A 19,477-nucleotide genomic window follows, 5' to 3' on the forward strand; every position below is an offset into this window, starting at 1 on the left:
GCTCAAACCTGCTGGTGTAGGGATGATGAAATCTGAGCATGATCTGAACCTCGTCCTCCGACGCGGAGGGGGCCTGGTGAGTGACTGGGGTGCTCATGTTTGCTACAGCACGAGTTCCCCTCAGCTGCGATGCACGGCTGGAGCACATCTACTCACTGAATAGTCGCAAGATCAGAAGGCATTGTGGCGAGGGGCTGGGGGAAACAGAGCGCGATGGGACAGCCTGTGACGATATAAATATGGACGACCTCGTGCTGATTGCTATTACCTATAGCAGCTTGCCAGGGTGTTCTTGACGATTTCATCACTGCCTCAAAAGCTTCGCCGCACGCCCGCAAATGATTGACACTCACACCGAAGAAGCTAATCACAAAGCAATTATGAGGCGGTGAATCCGCTGATATTGCACGCATTTCTGTTCCACAATAATGTAACTGACTACGACTACTTCACGGCAACCCTGAACAGACTGACACATTGCTTGATTCCAGAATGGGACGAAGTGACTTCCTTCAAGCAAGAAAGTTGCGGTTAGTATTGTGCCCGAGTCGCCCACAGATACTGACCACTTTCGCGCCTACTTCCACATATCGCAGCAATCAAGGCCAGCTGGAGCTCGGTATGAAGAACCTTTCCTGCGAGGTGCGATTTCAGACTCTTGTTGCTCGTGTGAAGGACAGGACTTACCCTATCTCTGTGACCCAACGGCACTTCCGGCGAGACAGCCCCAGCAGAACTGTCGAGCCGTGTCAGGGAGCTCCGACACCAGAATGCAGGCAACTAGCACCTTTGCTCTGGTTTTACATGCGCTATCCCTGCGCAGACTTCAGCGATGCTACAGAAAAGGGAGGGATACTTATCTGGTTTATAGCCAACGGTGACTGCAAACGGCTTCTACAAGGTACTGTTTACGACCGCATCAGTCAGCTATTTTATTGTTATCACGACGAAACGAAACCAGCTCACCTTACAGGTCAGGTGTGGCCCACAACGCCATAACCGTCCACGTCGGTGTCGGTTGGTTGAATAAGTGAGATATGCTGCCAGGCACGGTCGAGGTCAGAGATAATGAGCCAGGCGTCGAGGTCCGTGTATGGTTGCCAGTTCAAAGATCCGGTGAAGTCGTCCTCGGTCAGCGGCTTCGAAGTAGTCGGTTCGCACGTTAGGTGCAGTTGGACTGCCAGATCGACCCCGCACGGCAGAGCTGGGTGCAGGTACTCTGTACGGCTGCATGAGGGTCTCGGCCAGCGACACCGCCTGCACCAATGAATGGCGGGATGGGTGTCCGGGACACAACAACCCTCGTCGCAGACTCCACTGAACCGTTGAAAGCGCTTTTCGGCTGCTTCCTCAGACGGACGTCTGGTACTGGCTAGCCTACCAAGCGCCCTCGTAAGCCCAGCGGGGCGAACGAAGTGTGCCAATCGACAGGTCAGCGACAGAATTAACCCCCGCGGTCGGGCCAGGCCCGTGTCAATGCCGGGGTCACTCAACGTCGAGACACATGTCGACAATGAACGTGACAGCGCCGAGGCGGGATGCCCCAGCGTCGAAGCGCTGACCAACTCCTGGCTATCATAGCGACACTAAAGTGAGCCTGATGATGACATAATTGTCTCACACCACCGGCGCGAGTTAGCGGGCGCGGTCTCACACATGGGCATGCACGGGTGCTGCCCCGCTCGTGTGCTGCCGGTCTTTGCCGAGCAGGCGCTGTCTCATGCACAGGCACTATCCCGCTTGCGTGGCTGCACCACCGCCCGCTCCTCGCATGGCCATTGGTCCTTGCCGGGCACTCTTTGTGGCCCTCAGTCCAGAGCCTCGCCTGCCGTCAAAGTCCAAAGGTGTGGTTCAGCCTGAGAGCCGGGCACTCGTCGGCCTGCTCATCGCCCGCTCAGTGCCCGTTAGCTATTTCTGGGGTATATTTACTGCTTATATCCTTGGGATTCAGCAAAGGAAACAGTTATTCTATTTATTTCGCTATTTTCGGCGGAAATTGATGGTAAATTTCACCTGGAAATAGAGAAAGAAATAGTTTATCTATTTCCGAGGGAAACAGGTAAGTATATACAAGATATATTTCTTAAACTATTTACTTAGCTATATCTGCCGGAAATATTACAAAAAAGTCCCTGTGTATGGAACTATGGTTGCTATATCGGACTATGTAGTGCTGTATAGTCATGGGATTTTTTTCAGATGCAGGAGCTACTGATGTGACACCTCTTGTTGATGAAGAGCCGGTCACCCTCTACTTTCTCCCTACCCTGCCAACCTGTTTGTATAGAACCTGATGGCCCCGGTTGCCCAGGAGATCCGCATTGGACTCTGCATCAGCACCTCCCATGGCAAGGTAATCAAGCTCTACAGCATACACTGGGACTGCAGTAGCTTCTACGTCAGCAGCATGGTCTGTGCATACGGCCACGACTATTGCACAAACAACATTATTGTGTGCATGCCATCCCACGCAGCCAGCATTATCTTCTATCAGTGGTGTCACCACAATCTCAACAAGCTTGCGGTGGCAGAAGGGTAGTGAGTGTGGTCACCGAGTAGGGATGCCTGACATGCTTCAGGTTTAGCCTTGGAGACCAAGACCACAGATCTCACTGGGTCTGTGACTGCATCTTTAGACCAAAAAACTGATGTAAAAATCTTATAAAACTTTTGTATCTTTTCATGATTTCATACAGAGGAAATCTTAAACCAGATTAATGATTTTTAATCCATTTTCACAGCTAAAAGTTTTAAACAAAAATCTTATAAGTTTATCATGATTTCTACATCATTTATATTTGCATTTTGGCTTGAAAAGTTTGAAACCATGTTTTCATAAAATGTGTATTTCCTTTGTACCTTCGTATATGTACTCAGTTGCTTCCCTGCCTTGTGCGACAGCATCTCTGCCGCCGTCCCAAGGGATCCACACTGCTCCTAGGAGGTCCAGCACGTACCCTGACATCATGTTTGCTTGTCCAGCACTGTATACAGATGCACTAATCATAATTATGCTAGTATAAGATAAAAGTGATATGTACAATAGCAATGGAATTTTTGGCAGATGTAGGACTATGAACATGATCATATGATCTTATAAGAACTCAACAGTATATTATCTACATCAGATAGGCTCATCTCCTGCCTCTGAACTTCTAAGTATTCCGCCTCTCTAGCATTACCATTGTGCATGACCCTGACTACATGCCAATTCTGGGGTGTTTGGCCACGTAAGAAATTTTCAGATATCACAAAGTCGGAGTATCTGAATATACTCTTGTCAACAAAGCAAACCACAGTAGCACATGATTGCCGTACCTTGAGAACATTGCCTGAGCTTGCAAAAATTGATCCGATGTTGATGTGAAGTTATTGCCAATCAGGAGGCCCTCATGGCTAACTCTAACATACTGATCCTCTGCTTGCAGAACATTATCCACTGTCACCTGGCTGAGTCTATGTGGCATTGTCATCAGCTAGGATTTACCCATAACTAGGACATGAAACTCACTCATGCTCAGCTACAAGCTGATTGATATCCCTGCATATCTCCAAAAACTGTTCAGTAGCGGTAGAAAGATCAATGGCTGGTGCCCCATCCATGTCAGTTGCAAGAAATAGCATTGCACTGCCAAACTAGTAGGCAATATCATACAATGCACATTATCACGTGTATGGTAAACTGTACATACCTGTAGGATGGGTAATGGCACATTCACAGTGTGCATCATATCCGAACCTGTCCAAATTTGAATATGCACTGTAAGCTGTGAAGCTGATGCAGAATCTGTGTTTTCCGTAGCCATGGCAAAGTCCACATTTGATGCGGTAGTTTCTTTCAGTCCTGCAAGTTTTGTGGATTCATAGCGGATGTAACAAGGGCAATGTTCTTAGCTTACCATCAGTGAGCAGTGGCCCAGGATGCTCGTTGCGATCCTCGTGCGAGAGGGCCGGCGATCCAGGACGTCCGAGGCCTGGCATGTGCACCTGCTGACCGCTGGCATGGACCTGCATATGGCTGGATTCCATCACCTCCTGAAGCGACGGTCCATCCAACCTGTGCTGTTGTACAATCATCCTACTTGATGTAGTATCCCTTTGACCGTCCTCATATTCTTTCGCCAGTCCCGTCTGCACCTGTGGTTTTGAGCCTCGGCCTTTACTAAACGTGAGGTACCCAGGCCAGCTCCACTTGCGTACGTCGATGGCGTCCATGCCGATTCCAATGGTCGGTATTGATAACATACCCCTTCCGCCGCCACCAGCCGCAGGTGCTGCCATCTCAGTTCTTGCTGAAGATAGCGGTGGAGGTGACGATCCGGACAGTCCGTTGTCGTCAAGTTGTTGCTCATGATCTTCAGTTGGGCCTCGAGCCGTGGAGCGTTGGGTGATCGCCGCAAGACGGTGCATAAGGTGTCTTGGTAGGGCAATAGGGTAAGCATGATCGATGTAACGCGTGGAAGGGATAATGTAGGGTGGCAAAAGCAGGCACGGCGCATAGTTGTCCGGAAGGGTTTCGGCAAGGATTTCAAGCTTGGGCGATACCTCGCGGTGGTAAGGATGGAGGCGGATACCTGAGTGGATTTCGGGGATAAATTATGCAATCAGTGCCAGTGATGCAGTACGAGCGCACCTAGGTGATCCGCGAAGTCAACGGCGGCTTCAACATCCCAGCTCCACGCCCAAACAGTGAAAAAGCGCTCCAGCTGAAGAGCGAGTGCTTCCTGCCCCAGTGTATCCAGGGTGGAAGTGAAGGAACCATGGCGAATCTGTAATGAATAGGTTCAGACGCTGATCATGAGGGCTGGACACTGAGCTCGCCTTCAACTCTTCGTAACCTCTCTGAAGCTGCGCCTTGACCGCGATATCGTTAACGGAGCTCTCGTCGTAGTCTAAGACGGTTTGTACTTGAGACTTCTCCGTTTCCTGCACTGTAGCCTGTGCTTTGCCTTTCGCCTGTGGCTGCTTGCGTTGTATAACGGAGCGCGCCCTTTTCCTCAATTCAAGACACTTGCAGACATCAATATGAGTAAGATTGCATACGAGCTCCAGGAAAATGGCTCACGGCATGGATCCAGAACCCATGTTCAGGAGAGATCGTCACCATGCGACGCCCTTGCGAGTGCACATCGGTCGCTTGAGCATGGGCGCCAAACGCACTGTCATTGGTGGTAAGCTACGTTGGCATGCAAGTCCCTCTAGGACAGATCTTACTCAGCGAAACTAACAAGGGCTTTGGCAAGTCCTATCTGCCTCAGAAGCTTGTCGCGAGATACAGCCCTTTCACGGGACGTGTAGAAGACGATGTGGGCCTGTTCCTGTGCATCCTCGTCTCCGGGCTCAACGAGATGAAGGGGCTTGAGCGAGGGATTGTATATGGTCAGATATGAGAGGCATGCCGGGCTATTCTCTGGCGAGTTCATGAGCGCAGACCGCGAGCGACGCGCTCCTTGTGCCACATACCGCATCCGGCCCCATCTGCATGCAACTACTGACGTCAGAGGAAAGAGAGGCCACCCCGCGCTCCCCACCAAGCTTCAGCTTCAACAATGATTTCGACCATACTACGCGCACAACTCATGCGTGCACCTCGGCGCCTTGTTCACTCTACTTGCGCTGCGCGTGTCCAAGACAACAAACAGTTCTCCGGAGCAAGTTGGAGCTACCAGACACCCAACAACTCTCCGCCTTTCAAGAGCAAATCTTCTGGCTACCCTGATAATGATCAGGGTGCTCCAATTGAGCCCAGTTCCGACATCAAGCAGGACAAGCTGGAGGAGGCGATTCGAAAGCGAGCGGAGGGGAAACCAATGGATGAAGACCCGACATCAAACAGCCGAGTGGGGTAAGCCCGCCCACTCGTCCCCGCGCACTGGACCTCACCGTTGTCAGAGGGCGACCCACCAATCTTGGCTGAGTCCTTGGTATGCGCACGACCGTAGTAAAAGAGGTACGAAGACAACTGCACGGTTACAATATTGTCTGATTTCGGTCTGTCGGACAGACCAAAGTGCAAAGCCCGTCTAAACTTGTATCATATAGTTTGTAACGTTACTTGTGTGCAACACGTTCGCCCCAACATCTTGCAGCGTTATCTCGGCGGGTCGCCGCTGGTGGCCGTGTAGATCATGCTTCCGATGAACACCAGAGCCGCGCCTAGCATTAGTTGGGCGTTCCACCCATTGCCAAACCACCACATCGAGAAGCAGAGTGAGATCGCTTTGCGGGCGGTGGTTACCAGGTTTGTCGATACAGGCGACAAACGGTACGTCTGACCGGAGTCAGCTTTGGACACGTATAACGGGTGCATGCACGTACCGAGCCTAATTGATGCACCCCCGATGTGCAGGCCAGCTGGGACGCCAGGTTGCCGCCCAGGATGGCATATGGGACTATAGCACCAAGGGGTGACTTCGAAAGGCTGGCTAGCCCGCTCCGAATCTCTTGTCGATACAGGACGAAGATAGGTAGGGACATGAGATGCTGGATCACCGAAGGTGAATCAGTTGTCTCCGTAGTGTGAATGCCTTATGCACTGACAGTGTAAAACATCCCTTCCTTCCACCACGGCCCGTACTTTTCGAAGACATAGAACTGGAAGATGCCCTGGAACCCGGTCAGGAAGAGCGCGATGGTAAGCAAGGCGATGCCTAGGGTATACTCCTGAGGACTGTAGTGCATATGATCCTTAGAAGGAGATCCAGGCTTCGAAAGTGTGGCGAGGATGACACCTATCGATATCAAGGCAACGGCACCCTGACGGGAGGTGAGTAGGAGGACCGTCATAGTATCATGTGTTTCGTGCGTACGATTTGCTTTGGCGTATATTTTGCCTTCAAAAAGAGCCAGTTCAGAAGCATCGCAACCGCCATGCCTGTACAGAACCGCTCGGTGAGGACTCGTGAGTGAAACGTGACTAGATCTCATACCTGCCGAGCGAAACAATATTTGAAGCGTGAAGGGCACGCGATACGCCAGTGCTTTGTTATTCATCAATGCGCCGGCGATAAATATGGTCACTTGCAGCGCCCAATGTCGTAGAGGGACGCGACGAGGCTTCAGTCGAGGAAGCATAGATACCAGCGAGCCTTGGCGGGCGGATGGATATTCGACGAAAGAAGGCAGGAGCTGTAGAGTAATGAATGCCATCTGTGCAAATGTGATGGTTACGCCTACCATCCGTCAGCCCGCAGAGCTACCACAGAATGGCAGGCATCGCGCACCGATACTTGGATTGATCAGGAGAAGTTCCTCGTATGCCCAGGCATTCCTTGATCCGATATGAATACGTAGGGAGAGCGAGCGCAGAAAGGCAGCTACGTACGTGCAGCATCCGCCAAAAACCAATGAAAGCGGCCATACGTAGTCTAGCATCGTAGGCTCAAATGGCGCGGGGGTCTTGCTAGCCGACTTCTCATCTTTGGCGTTCGCTGGAGTAGTCGACCTAGAGGAGGGCTCATAGCTGAAGCTGATCTCTTCTACGGGGGACTCGGATGCCGCTAGAGATGTTTGGCGAATCTTCCTGCGGCGCGTTTCCATTCAGACCAAACGCAAGACGGGGTCCTTCAGCCTGATGCGTGAGGGCGTGTAGCCCTGCGTATATGTAGGGGAGATCTAGCTTTCGCAGGCGGAGAATCTAACGAGCGCAAGTCACAGACAGTGCAGACTTGAAGGCGAGAAGGGAAACCCGACGCGCGCGGACGGTGAAATCGGCGTCCCAACCACGTATGCGTGGTTCTCATCAAGCGCTTTTCCACTTTCACATTGGCCGCAACCTAAGCTCATGTCGACGCATAACAACAGTGCATATCATTGGTGCATTTGAGTAATGCATAAAGGGTACAATCGATTGATAGCACTACCAGCCGAAGATTAAGTCGGAAACTTGCCCAAGCATACTCTTGTTTGGGCTCGCATTGGCCTGCGCCGCCGCCGTCGCCGGCCCACCGATGGCACCGGGCGTATTCTGGTTTCAAAAGTTAGTCGGCAAATACTCCTGCGACAGAGAACGAAATCACCCACAGCCGCTGGCGTACCGGGCTTCTTGAAAGCAGCTGCCGAAGGGGCCAATCTGACAGGAGTTCCTACAGTGAGTGTCTGCGTGACCAAAGCCCGACTGCTGGGGCTACTTGGAGGTAAAGGCGAATCAACAGCCATCTCATCAGGTGCCCCTGTAGGGGGAGGCGGTGACCAAGTCACCCCAGACCGCACGGACTGCCCGAGTAGTGTCTCGGCTTGAGCAGGATCCTAACAGCTTGTCACTACCAGGTATCATGAACGAGCTCAGGTGAAGACTTACAGCCCATTTAACACCCACCATCCAACTCCCGCCAAGGACCTCTCCGCTCTTCCTCACGGCCCGCATGGCTTCCGCAGCACCTGGATATCCGATACGAAAGCAGTTGCTTATTTCCGTGGATGGATCTGGAGCTGTGCATGCGCCCAAAGAGGAAAAATACGAAACGGTCGTGGAATATTTATCAGGAGGGTATCCGAAAACGATGACATATACGGGGTCCTTTTGTGTATTTGGCTGAGAGGTTGAGGTATCCGTTGCCCGGGTTGAACCGAAGGGACTTGTCGAGTATTTCGACAGGGAAAGAGACTGGGATGACGCATCAGCGACCACTCGTGAGCACCAGATCCGGTGTACGTACGTTCGAATTGCTGGGGTTACTCTGCAGCGCATTCATGAAATCATTGACGGAAGTTGTCGGCGGTGCATCTTCATCTGCGAGACTTTGGTGTTGTGTCCTAAGCGTAACTGATATCATTGACCGTAAAGAAGGTCGTCACAAATGCCCGCTCACCTCGATGATTGGAACATCGACTCCATCCCGAACTCCGAAGCGGTGCCTCTTCCGAGAGCGCTGTTCATCTTGGCCTTGGTGGGCACAATCGGAAGTTGTTCGTGCCGTTGGCTTGTTTGGGTATTATCCTAAGGGGAAGTGTCAGATACGCGTTTGCGGCATCGAGAAACAAATTCACCTCGGTTTGTGACATCGACTGGCGAGATAAATGGTCATTTCGTCTGAGAAGGTCTTCAAAGAATACACACCATCAAATATCCAGGCTGGTACTGCGATCGGCTCGGCGCAAATGTATCCGTCGCACCGCTCACCGACCACGAAGGTTGATGGGTGTGGCTTGAGGATGAAGACATGCCGGCAACCGCGAAACTACCAGATGAGTGCATAGATGGCTGACCATGTTGCGAAGACGAGTGGCTGAATGATGGCCTTGAACTAGGAGAGTCCGCGTTGTAAGGGTTATTGAACGAGCTGAAAGCGGACATTGCAGCGTCGCAGACCAACCAGCGCACAAGTGGCTGTGCTCGAACATCTCGATTCCAGTCTCGCGGCAGGGGCAAAGGTATGGTAGTAGGTAGATTGCCGACGTGGTCCCGGTAGCGGAACAGCCGCTTCCGGTATGCCATTCGTGCAGGCGACAGCGCGCCAGGTAGCTCAACGGTTTTCGTGAGCTGAAGCAGCCGACCGCACCGTCTCAGTACCGGCAAGTAAAATACGTGATCATACAATGATGCGTGACACAGGATGGCACAGGACATGCCAGCAATATATTCAAGGGTATCAACAAGTCGCGAGCCCTTGGACTGTCACCATTCTGACAGCGCAGCCTTGGAAATGGGTACGGACTCGTATTCCTGTTCGTACTCGACTTCCACTCTCGGACCGCCTGGGTAAATGAAGATTCAGTTTCGAATAACATAGTAGCCAGGCAAGCACGTACGGTGGGTTTTCTTCGGCGGACGCTTTCGAGCAGATTTAGAGTCCTGTTTTTTCCGCTTGCCGAGGGTCGTCTTCCCCTTCGGTACTGGAGCATCCTCGTCATCGCTCTCATCCTCGTCGTCCTCGCTCTCGTCCTCGTCATCATCCTCCACATCCTCCATATCGCTGAAACCGCCGCCGGAGTCGTCTTCATCTCCGCTTATATCGCTGACGAATTCTCTCTCCCCCCACCCTTCCTCCTCCTCTTCAAACTCTTCGTTCGCGTCCTCGTCTTCGTCCGTCTCGTCGTCCACCATTTCCTCAAGCTCCCCTTGCACTTTGTCTTTTCCTTTCTTCTCTTGGTCCAGGACGGCCTGCCAGACGGCCTCGTTCACGTTCAGGGGTGCGTCTCCGTAAGCCTTCGACTTCAGTCGCTCGATGAGCTCTTTCTCTATTGAACGCTCGAGATGTGCAGCAGATAGCGCTTTACGTTCCCGGACGGCTTCTCGCCGATCAAGCTTCTTTTTCACGCCGATGAGCTTGGGCCTGGGCGAGAGGTCAACATGCAGCCGTGAGTTGGTCGACGTGAATGCGCGTACTGTTGTCGTAATCGCATCCTCCTCATCTTGATCAAATACTGAGTGATCTTCGTGATCCTCTGTTTACATTTGTGAATGAAAAAGTTCGGCCAATGTATGAGTTCCTTGTCAATCTGGTCCGGGATAAGTTCTACATCCAGGAATTTCCAAACGGTGGAGAACGTGCCTGTTCTAATGCCTTCGAGTAATTATTCGACAGTTTTATCTTCTCCCACATGTGCGCTGGACTATGCGCTCGCTCAATCGTCTTCACGTACAGGTATAGTACACCTAGGGCGTTGTCAGTTCTGCAATGCCGATGATCCAGGTACAGCGCACCCTCTTTCTCCCTCACAGTGGCATATCTGGAGTTTGCTAAAGGGCACGATTGCCTGGTGCAGAGTCCAGTGACGTTGTACTCGTTACGGCAGAAATTTTGGGTTGTCGACCTGTGATATACACCGTCCATCAGCTGCTTTACATCACATAGGAGCGCTGTACTTGCTTGACTTTGTAGGAGCAGAACTGAGTATTAATGACCGACCAGATCACGTCGTCGCTCTGCATGGCGTGGCGAATAACCAGAACGGACGGGCAAGTGTGGTGGCTGCAGTGCACAAAATCTCGAGCAATTGGATTCTCATTACTTCAGCTTACATCAGCACACTTTCTGATCTGACCTATACCTTGAACAGCCTTGAACTGTCTGACACTTCTGCTCCGCTATCCGGTTTGTTGCCCTGGCTCGGCCATGCTCGCTCCTTCACCACGCTCTGCCCAGTGCTTTGCCTCCCGCCTAACTGGAATATATAATCAATCCACCGCACGAAATTCATCCTTGCTTCCCACTGCTGCATGGCTTCAACCCGATGTTCGCATGTCGCGAGCTATTCGGGACCGGAACTTTCATAGCACACCGTCGCGCTCCGATTTTCACTTCGATACCCATCATTTTGTGCAGAGATTGGAGCGAGAAGGGTTGAATCGGGCACAGGCGGAGGGGATCATGAGTGCCATGGCCGAAGTCATTGATGAAAGCGTGCGGAACATGACGAGTAATATGGTCACGAAGGCCGAACAAGAGAAGGTCAGTACTGCACAAACTTAGCCCAGTGCTTCCACGATCCGTTTGAGAACCCCCTCAGCACCTATACACGCAACAAGTCGATTTTGCCCAGCTGAAGTCCGAACTTCAACTGTCGGAGCGGAACGACTTGGCCCAGCTGAAAGCGGAGAATGAGCGCCTAGTTGCCGACGTCGAGAAGTTGAAGCAACGCCTTCGCGACGAGATAACACGTACACAGTCGGGAGTACGACTCGATCTCAATCTAGAGAAGGGGCGCATGCGAGAGGAGAGTAGCGGGCAGGAACTGAAGATCAAGGAGGTTGACACGCGCATCGAGGGCGAGATCGCGAGTGTAAGAGCTGGTATTCAGAACAGCAAGGTAAGCCGCTCCAGACGATGACTGGTACACAGCTGACGGCCACCACTACAGGCGACGACGCTGCAATACCTTGTCGGTTTTGGTGAGCGATACCGCTGCAGGTTCCATGATTCCCAAGCTCAAGCTTACATTCGACAGTTACCGGTTGCAGTGCCCTTCTCATGGCGTACCTCCGATTCAGATTATAGCGCTGGTCGCACTCGTACACGCTTCCTTGGATTACTGTATAATATTAATTCCTCCACCCGTTACTATCTACAGCACCATGGTCTATCCCGGCGATCTTCGGTGCTCAATCGTCCAGTGGCGGCAAAGTATCACCATCCACCTGTTCCCCCAGCGCAACCTTCTCAAGCAGGCTGTAGGCCCTATCAAGATCATCATTGACAATGACAAGGTCGTGAACGCCCGGCTGCTTCGCGTAGTCGATCTCTTTCAGCGCAGTAGCAAGACGCTTGGCCACGGCAGCTTCGTCATCGGTCCCACGACCTGTAAGCCGTGATCGCAGCGCGGCCAAAGATGGTGGCGAGATGAAAAGATAGACAGGATTCAAATCCGTTTGCTTTATCTGACGGACACCCTGCAATCGCACGCATGAGCCAACGCGTCGGATATTATACGAAGGAACGAACCTGAGCCTCGATGTCCAATATGCAACGGCGCCCACCTTGCGAGACCTCGCGCACGGCCATGAAGCTGGTGCCGTAGAAGTTTCCCGAGAACTCGGCGTATTCGATGAAGGCGCCCTGGCCAATGAGCTCCTTGAAGCGATCCTTGGTGACAAAATGGTAGTCCTTCCCTTCTTGCTCTCCCGGCCGCGGAGAGCGGGTGGTGTCTAGAGAGGAGCTTCAGACGCGTGCTGATGTTGTGGATCCCTCCCACATCGGGAAAGAGACTGACGGGACACGCTGAAGCCGAACTTGTGGGGATAGGAAGTGAAGAGGCGGCGGAGGAGGGTGCTCTTTCCCACACCAGAGGGCCCGGAGATCACGAGCGGACGCAGAAAGTCGGGAAGTGGGCTCATCGCTGTTGCAGACGGTGTGGTCGTCGCGCGCGATGGCGGCAGCAAAGCAGGCAAACCAGCGTCAATGGCACTGGCACTACTGGCACTGGCGCTGGCACTGGGGCAGTCAGTGGCACGATCCGTGATGGCGGGACCCCGGCGGTGCCTTGCAGGTTAAGCGTGTGGGAGCGCAAGTCGCTTCTTATTGGCTGTAAGCATTACATCAATGCTGAATGCGTGAGAGCGTGGGGATATGAAGTGGGAGATAGGGACTGGTCTCCGGGGTCTATCTCTCCTTCCCCCTCCGCGTCGCTAACCGATTTACGACGTCCTCAATCCCTCCGTCGTCCCAGGCTGGCGACCACCGCCGCTGTTGTCTTTCCCCACCAGCCAAGGGACCCGCTCATTTCTATTTCTGTTCTCTGACCTCCACGGACTACTGCTATGGGTGCTCTCTGTTGCCGGCCTACGGTATATGCATCCCTGGCCCCGCTTCCTTCGTACTTCTGACCGATCCTGTGTCACGCTAGCCAATCGACTTTGACGGAGAAGTCAACCTTTTCCATTTCGTCCTCCTACGATGCGTTGGGAAGGGTGCCTTTGGCAAGGTCCGTACGGCAGCGCGTCTGCATGCGCCATTGCTGACGGTATGTTCGCAGGTCCGCGTCGTCCAGCATAAACAGACACGCGAGCTCTATGCTCTTAAGTACATCAACAAAGCGAAATGTGTCAAGATGAAGGCTGTTGCCAACATCATCCAAGAGCGGCGTCTCCTCGAGGAGGTTCGCATATGCTTCACCGACTGCCTGCACATCCGTTCCTGATGTTCTGCGTTTGGTCGGCCAGATCGACCATCCATTCGTCGTCAACTTGCGATATGCGTTTCAAGATGACGAAAACTGCTTCTTTGTCCTCGACTTGATGCTTGGGGGAGACCTGCGATGTTCGTGTCCACGTCCAGATATGATGCTCAGTATTTAACTCTTCCTTCACATTAGTTCATCTCGAAAGGCTGGGCCACTTATCCGAAGATACTGTGCGATTCTACGTTGCCGAACTGGCTTCTGCTCTCGCCTTTCTCCACGAGAAGCGCATAATACATCGGTGCAGTTTCACCCCGTTTTTGCGTGCCACAGCAGCTCACCCGCGATTCTGTCCAGCGATATCAAACCGGACAACATCCTGCTTGATGAGGCTGGCCATGCCCATCTCACCGACTTCAACATCGCTGTCCACTACTCCGAGCGGCGCATGCTTACTGGAGTTGCTGGCTCCATGGCCTACATGGCACCTGAAATCCTCGCCAAGCGCGGATATACCTACACCATCGACTGGTGGTCACTTGGCGTCTGTGCCTATGAATTGATATTCGGACGGCGTCCATTCAGAGGAAGGACGAACAGTGAGCTTACGATGAGCATCGGCAAGGACTCGTTGAGATTTCCGGAGGATGCGGAGCAGAAATGCTCTCGGGCAGGTATACAGGCGCTGCAGCGGGTGAGTTATGGTGGTCCCCACTATGTACCTAGACTGACACCTCGTTTGTTTGCGTAGTTGCTCGAGCGCGACACAACGAAGCGGCTCGGTTGCAAGCCTCACGGCGAGGGCTTCCGCGACATTCGACAACATCCTTGGTTCCGGACAATCGACTGGGAAACGCTAGAAACCAAGACTCAAACGTCCCCCTTTATACCCGATGTCAGTGCCTCTTGTGTTCAGCGCGTCACTGATAGCTAACGTCATATTTAGTCGCGCAAGGCGAATTTCGACGCTTCACATGAACTCGAAGAGCTGCTGCTGGAGGATAATCCTCTCAAGGCGAAGCGACGAAAGGAGCAAGATATCAGCAACCTCAGTACTGAGATGCGACAAATGGAAGAACAGTGCGCTCTTAGGCCCCTGACAATTGCAATTGCGGCTGCTCATTGAAGTCTTTAGGTTCACGAATTACGACTTCAAGAAGATGCACCGACGATCCTACTACCCTCAGAATCAGATTGTATCCACCATGACCGCCACTTCGTCGTCAGGTCCCAACTCTTCTCGTCCCGTCACGCCCGGTAACGACCCATACGCCGAAGCACAAGCCCATGTCGCTGGTATCGATACCGAAGGCGCGCCGCACGAATACGGCGAGACGGAGAGGTACGGCGGTATTCCGATGTCGAAGATGATGTCCGAGAAGGACTATCGGAATCAGTAGCCTTCTCTCGTAGTTTGATTTGCATCTTTCTTGTGAGCCCTTTTACACGAGAATCCTTGGAACTTCAATCTGAATGACGACGGATGGTAGGGTGATGTATGTACTTTGGAACTTCCTCTCCTCTGTCCTGTGGCGCAGCTCGGGAATCCTCCACTCTTTTGGACGTCTTGCCTTCAAACACCCTACACGTATCTTTTTTTGACTTCCACGTTCGAATTCATATCTTCGCGTTCTTCGCTACTCCCAGATATCCTAATAGCCGCTCTATCGGTTCGTCGCCCTTCAGCTCAACTCGTTTGTGCGACCTCGCCGCGTACTGGCACATAATATCGATCGCTCCTTTCCCTGATCGACTACCTTGTTCACATTGCATTGACGGCATGCGTTGCTTATGGCGGCTGGTCGTTGCGTGCTTTACGTACATCTTCCTGTCCGGGTTTTGTCTTCCCTGTCCTTGATTGTCTTCATCTTTGTGGGTTGTTGTGATATGTACATATGACGACTGCGTTTAGCAGACGCGCAACGTGTTTGCGATCTGCGTTAGAAAGATCGAGGTGAAACCACAAATACAATAAGCCGCACGTACTGGCGTGCGGTGCGGTAACCGGTTGTTCCGCTATTGGGACCGCGCCGGAAATATGCCTACCTACCTATCAAGTTGCATGCGTAGGTGCGGCATGCGTATGGCAATCTGAGATAAGTACAGGGATCAATTATACCGCGATTTGGTGATTACTACCATTCAAACTGAAGTCATATCATTTACGATATGTACGGACCCACATCATCCACAATTCTACAACAAATGGGCCAGTAATTAGACGTCGAGGAGTATTGAAACTGTCGGGTGCATTTGTGATCAGCGGTCACGAACGGGTGCACCGGACTGACAACGGCGGCCTAGCCAGTCAGCAAGATTTGAGTATGGCACAGCTGTGGTCGAACAGAAACCGGTCCACGCAGCAATGCGACTCCAGAACTCGATCACGTAGGTGTTTCTGCGCGGTGAGATAGTATTGTGTCACCGAAGAGAGTGGTAACCACTGGACTACTTACGCAGGATAGGGTTCATCGACCGTAGAGAGTAAGCCATAGTATGCGTCAATAATCGACTGTTGGGTCACGATTTGTGTGCCAGGAGCCGCGATGGCGTTATACAACTTGTTTAGCGGCAAACGATGTGTGGTTAACACAAAGAAGGGGCGCGCGGGCATTAATACCGATTGCAAGAACCTTTGGGCATGAAAGCTCAGGCTTCCAGCAGCCGTCCCGTCGCTCCTGGCGCCAAAGATTTCGTAGATCCAATCATCGACAGTGCCATTCCAGTACATAGGGAAGCGCATGGCAGACGGCGTGCATGCTGTCGACAGCTGGAATTCCTGACCTATACAAGGACAAGGTAAATTCAGATTATTGTGTTATTTCAACATGGACCCAAACCTGACCTTGGGCTACGATTGTGGGGATATTGGTACTACCTCCGGTGCCATCATAGCAAAGGTCAAGCAGGCGTTGACAAGACCCATTGTCTCCGTCAACCTGTCGAGGTGCAAGATTTGGCATAAGACTCAAGCTGGCCGCATGATCAATCAGGGGCAAGGCGACCACTGTCGTCATAGTGGTGACGAGAGATAGCACGATTGAGAGGGAGCGCATTTATCGAGCACCGAGGAAGGCGATGGGTGAAGAGCTTTGTAGGTATGTTCGATTCGGCGAGCGTCGCTACTTGCCAACCTGCGGATTTATATGGGGTAAGGTAAGCTGAACTAGAACTCACGGCACAGGCCCGCCGTACGGCGACATGCATATTGGGTACAGCTGACCCCAACGTATGACTGACGGGGGGATATGGCCCAGATACACCGGAACGTTGATTATAGGTTTCTAGATGCTAGCCACGGGATGTTGGATATGGGTTCGCGGAAAATCTACGGAAGTCAGTAACAGCACGGATATGGATGAAGCCCAGCGTTATATAACGCCGCCTGAGCGGCCATCGGGTGCAGCTTTTCGGAAGATGCAAAGCGTTACACCTCAAGTCATCGAGGATCGAACGAGGTCATTATCAATAGCCGGAGTACTACGGGTCTAGGAAGCGGGGCATTGCGACCGGGCCCAGATTCCTTGTGCTTTGGATCGTTTGTCTAACGCTGTTGCTTCCAAGTGTATCCAGCGCGTTGGCGGAAGCTGCGTATGCCGGCCGCACCATCGACTCCGAGACGTCTGAGGGGCAGCCTGGAACCTGCCAGACCGATCAATGAACGCATTATTCACTGCCGCACATGACGTATCCAATGACAGCACGCGCACTGTACTTAATTATCTATCTCAGTCGATTGCATCTTCAACGTCGCGTCTCATTTCTCCCGCATCGTAACCATACTTCTTTCTACATATCATGGCTTCTTCTAATCTGTTCCCTGCAATTGGGCAAGTTGCCGACCAGGCTGATCTCGTGAAGCATCCGGAGAATGAGCAGGCAGGCACGGAGGCAGATGGCGATGAACGACCGGTTCAAGAGATCGAGTCCTTATGCATGAACTGCGGCGAACAGGTCTGTCATCGCGCATATAACCCTTGAATCTTCTTTCAGTATTATCTCATTGTTGTGTCAGTCAGGGCGTGACACGTTTGCTACTCACCTCCATTCCGTTCTTCCGTGAGGTTGTCGTGATGTCTTTCCGATGTGAACATTGTGGCCATCAGAACAACGAAATACAATCAGCGGGAACTATCCGACGTGCGTATCATAGACTTCTATCTCTATCTAGTGAATTGACTTGAGGGCAATCAGCGGAAGGCGCGGTTTATACTGCGCGGATTCTCGCTCGGGAAGACCTTGACCGGCAGCTCGTGAAATCATCCTCCTGCTCAGTCACAATTCCCCAGTTCGAGCTCACTATTCCTCCGGGCCGGGGCCAACTCACGACGGTTGAGGGTTTGCTGCGAGACGTCGTCGCCGATCTTGGCGCCGATCAAACTCTGCGCAAAATACAAAACCCGCCCGCGTATGAGAAGATCCAGCAAATACTTGACGCAATCAAGGACATCTTGGCCGACTCTGACGACTCCGAAGAGGAGCAAGAGACTACGGGGCAAAAAGAGCCGAAGGTGAAACCTTCGCAACGAGACGTGCCCATGAAGCCGTTCAGTATTATCCTGGATGATCCTGCTGGCAACTCCTTCATCGAGTTCGTCGGAAGTATGGCCGACCCGAAGTGGAATATGCGCACCTATCACCGAACCAAAAAGCAGAACATTCAACTTGGCTTGGCTTCTGATGACGCCGCTGACGACGCTGAAGAAACTAGCGTGGGATTGCCCGATGAAAAGGCTGCCATGGATAAAATCAAAGAACATATCGATCAAGCTGGCGAAGGGGCCGAAGGAGACGATAACGACGAGATATATGTCTTTCCAGGACCGTGCTCCAGCTGCGGCCATCCCATCAAGACGCTGATGAAACGGGTCAACATTCCATACTTCAAGGTCAGTCGTTCGTGCAAAGGGGTTGGATCATTCTGACGGATCCTTTTCCTTAGGAAATCATCATCATGTCCACGAATTGCGACCATTGCGGGTACCGAGACAACGAAGTTAAGTCAGGTTCAGCCATATCCGAGAAGGGGAAGCGCATTACTCTCAAGGTGGAAGATCGTGAAGATCTCAGCCGAGACATCTTGAAGGTATGGCGCATACCGATCAGCGCATACCTTCTCTCGTTCGCTCATTCTCCCTAAAGAGCGAAACGTGCGGATTGTCGATCCCGGAGATCGAGCTCGTTCTTCAGCCTGGTACACTTGGGGGCCGATTCACGACCCTAGAGGGCATCTTGAATCAAGTATATGAAGAACTCTCGGAAAAGGCTTTTGCCGGCGACGCGTCAACAGCACAAGAGAAGAGCACGTTCGAGAATTTCCTGCGTGGGCTTAAAGAGGTTAGTCCATCTTCTAGTGTTCGAGACATCGTTTTCACAAACTTCAATCACTCAAGGTCAAGAACGCCGAACGGCCGTTCACAGTGATCATCGACGATCCTCTCGCGAACTCATACCTTCAAAATATCTACGCTCCTGATCCTGACCCGAACATGACCATCGAGCTATATGACAGGACGTTCGAACAGAACGAAGTACTCGGTCTGAACGATATGAAAGTGGAAGGTTACGAAGCGGATGCCCAAGCGCAAACATGATCCGCGCCTGGCAAATCATCCTTGTTGCCTTTCCATTGTACAATATATATTAGTATCACCCCCCATTTCGACTATAGATCTATAGGTGTGCATTCGTTGGTATTGGTACTGTCAAAGCACGTCACCGCGGGTGTGCGAACTTGATTTTGGCGGGCAGGTCACGGGGCAATTGGGCACTTATTTTCAGCGGACCATCCAAGATGTTCCGCTCTCGACGTGTGCATCTCCCGATTCGCCCTACGCCACCTAGCTGTGATCCTGTACTGGGAAATCAAGCTCGCGGGAAGCTCAGGATAGTAATGCGATGCGGCCCTGTCGATGCTAGA

General features: G+C 52.2%; 8 protein-coding genes across 8 annotated transcripts; 3 read left to right on the plus strand and 5 right to left on the minus strand.

The window, feature by feature from the left end:
• Window positions 1-3,861: 3,861 nt before the first annotated feature.
• Window positions 3,862-5,423, minus strand: PUNSTDRAFT_73646 (uncharacterized protein; the record flags this gene model as incomplete). The annotated part of the gene is made up of 5 exons (XM_007386420.1): window positions 3,862-4,574; window positions 4,634-4,769; window positions 4,813-5,010; window positions 5,066-5,159; window positions 5,215-5,423. 5 exons carry the CDS (start codon window positions 5,421-5,423, stop codon window positions 3,862-3,864), a joined length of 1,350 nt encoding a protein of 449 aa, XP_007386482.1.
• A 544-nt stretch (window positions 5,424-5,967) lies between these two features.
• Window positions 5,968-7,523, minus strand: PUNSTDRAFT_106153 (UAA transporter). The gene is made up of 7 exons (XM_007386421.1): window positions 7,325-7,523; window positions 7,224-7,270; window positions 6,930-7,172; window positions 6,810-6,874; window positions 6,541-6,756; window positions 6,319-6,483; window positions 5,968-6,271 (listed from the first exon to the last, which is right to left on the minus strand). The coding sequence occupies exons 1-7, from the start codon at window positions 7,372-7,374 to the stop codon at window positions 6,092-6,094; spliced, it is 966 nt and encodes a 321-aa protein (XP_007386483.1). The 5' UTR covers window positions 7,375-7,523; the 3' UTR covers window positions 5,968-6,091.
• Window positions 7,524-7,814: 291 nt separating this feature from the next.
• On the minus strand, window positions 7,815-9,306 carry PUNSTDRAFT_54314 (uncharacterized protein). Its single transcript, XM_007386422.1, has 6 exons — window positions 8,989-9,306; window positions 8,811-8,938; window positions 8,658-8,754; window positions 8,300-8,605; window positions 8,023-8,247; window positions 7,815-7,966 (listed from the first exon to the last, which is right to left on the minus strand). The coding sequence occupies exons 1-6, from the start codon at window positions 9,001-9,003 to the stop codon at window positions 7,859-7,861; spliced, it is 879 nt and encodes a 292-aa protein (XP_007386484.1). The 5' UTR covers window positions 9,004-9,306; the 3' UTR covers window positions 7,815-7,858.
• A 206-nt stretch (window positions 9,307-9,512) lies between these two features.
• PUNSTDRAFT_106158 (Mak16 protein) lies at window positions 9,513-10,905 on the minus strand. Its single transcript, XM_007386423.1, has 6 exons — window positions 10,812-10,905; window positions 10,646-10,755; window positions 10,494-10,597; window positions 10,328-10,440; window positions 9,751-10,274; window positions 9,513-9,696 (listed from the first exon to the last, which is right to left on the minus strand). The coding sequence occupies exons 1-6, from the start codon at window positions 10,871-10,873 to the stop codon at window positions 9,617-9,619; spliced, it is 993 nt and encodes a 330-aa protein (XP_007386485.1). The 5' UTR covers window positions 10,874-10,905; the 3' UTR covers window positions 9,513-9,616.
• Window positions 10,906-11,183: 278 nt separating this feature from the next.
• PUNSTDRAFT_73275 (DUF1640-domain-containing protein) lies at window positions 11,184-11,939 on the plus strand (the record flags this gene model as incomplete). Its single annotated transcript, XM_007386424.1, has 4 exons — window positions 11,184-11,393; window positions 11,452-11,751; window positions 11,803-11,833; window positions 11,890-11,939. The coding sequence occupies 4 exons, from the start codon at window positions 11,184-11,186 to the stop codon at window positions 11,937-11,939; spliced, it is 591 nt and encodes a 196-aa protein (XP_007386486.1).
• A 104-nt stretch (window positions 11,940-12,043) lies between these two features.
• Window positions 12,044-12,775, minus strand: PUNSTDRAFT_72980 (guanylate kinase; the record flags this gene model as incomplete). The annotated part of the gene is made up of 3 exons (XM_007386425.1): window positions 12,044-12,331; window positions 12,384-12,586; window positions 12,652-12,775. The coding sequence occupies 3 exons, from the start codon at window positions 12,773-12,775 to the stop codon at window positions 12,044-12,046; spliced, it is 615 nt and encodes a 204-aa protein (XP_007386487.1).
• Window positions 12,776-13,198: 423 nt separating this feature from the next.
• PUNSTDRAFT_73015 (AGC/YANK protein kinase) lies at window positions 13,199-14,957 on the plus strand (the record flags this gene model as incomplete). Its single annotated transcript, XM_007386426.1, has 9 exons — window positions 13,199-13,225; window positions 13,285-13,362; window positions 13,414-13,536; window positions 13,601-13,697; window positions 13,753-13,858; window positions 13,915-14,251; window positions 14,309-14,452; window positions 14,504-14,637; window positions 14,693-14,957. The coding sequence occupies 9 exons, from the start codon at window positions 13,199-13,201 to the stop codon at window positions 14,955-14,957; spliced, it is 1,311 nt and encodes a 436-aa protein (XP_007386488.1).
• Window positions 14,958-17,329: 2,372 nt separating this feature from the next.
• PUNSTDRAFT_121961 (zf-ZPR1-domain-containing protein) lies at window positions 17,330-19,241 on the plus strand. Its single transcript, XM_007386427.1, has 6 exons — window positions 17,330-17,511; window positions 17,577-17,697; window positions 17,752-18,446; window positions 18,500-18,643; window positions 18,700-18,894; window positions 18,951-19,241. The coding sequence occupies exons 1-6, from the start codon at window positions 17,356-17,358 to the stop codon at window positions 19,149-19,151; spliced, it is 1,512 nt and encodes a 503-aa protein (XP_007386489.1). The 5' UTR covers window positions 17,330-17,355; the 3' UTR covers window positions 19,152-19,241.
• Window positions 19,242-19,477: the final 236 nt, after the last annotated feature.

This window comes from Punctularia strigosozonata (assembly GCF_000264995.1).
Source record: "Punctularia strigosozonata HHB-11173 SS5 unplaced genomic scaffold PUNSTscaffold_11, whole genome shotgun sequence".
NCBI classification, from domain to species: domain Eukaryota; kingdom Fungi; phylum Basidiomycota; class Agaricomycetes; order Corticiales; family Punctulariaceae; genus Punctularia; species Punctularia strigosozonata.

Bases quoted from the DNA above. Each gene is read 5' to 3' on its own strand.
- PUNSTDRAFT_106158 (XM_007386423.1), bottom strand. From the start codon at position 10,873: ATGCAGAGCGACGACGTGATCTGGTCGGTCATTAATACTCAGTTCTGC. The intron at 10,756-10,811 runs GCAAGTACAGCG...TGTATATCACAG, and splicing joins TTCTGCTCCTACAAAGTCAA to GTCGACAACCCAAAATTTCT. The intron at 10,441-10,493 runs GCACGTTCTCCA...ATCCCGGACCAG, and splicing joins ACTCGAAGGCATTAGAACAG to ATTGACAAGGAACTCATACA.
- PUNSTDRAFT_121961 (XM_007386427.1), top strand. From the start codon at position 17,356: ATGGCTTCTTCTAATCTGTTCCCTGCAATTGGGCAAGTTGCCGACCAG. The intron at 17,512-17,576 runs GTCTGTCATCGC...TGTGTCAGTCAG, and splicing joins GCATGAACTGCGGCGAACAG to GGCGTGACACGTTTGCTACT. The intron at 18,895-18,950 runs GTTAGTCCATCT...CAATCACTCAAG, and splicing joins TCCTGCGTGGGCTTAAAGAG to GTCAAGAACGCCGAACGGCC.
- PUNSTDRAFT_106153 (XM_007386421.1), bottom strand. From the start codon at position 7,374: ATGCTAGACTACGTATGGCCGCTTTCATTGGTTTTTGGCGGATGCTGC. The intron at 6,875-6,929 runs GTATGAGATCTA...GGTTCTGTACAG, and splicing joins AATATTGTTTCGCTCGGCAG to GCATGGCGGTTGCGATGCTT. The intron at 6,272-6,318 runs GTACGTGCATGC...GACTCCGGTCAG, and splicing joins GGGTGCATCAATTAGGCTCG to ACGTACCGTTTGTCGCCTGT.
- PUNSTDRAFT_54314 (XM_007386422.1), bottom strand. The intron at 8,755-8,810 runs GTGAGCGGGCAT...AGTTACGCTTAG, and splicing joins TCGATGTTCCAATCATCGAG to GACACAACACCAAAGTCTCG. The intron at 7,967-8,022 runs GTGGGTGATTTC...TTTTGAAACCAG, and splicing joins AGCCCGGTACGCCAGCGGCT to AATACGCCCGGTGCCATCGG.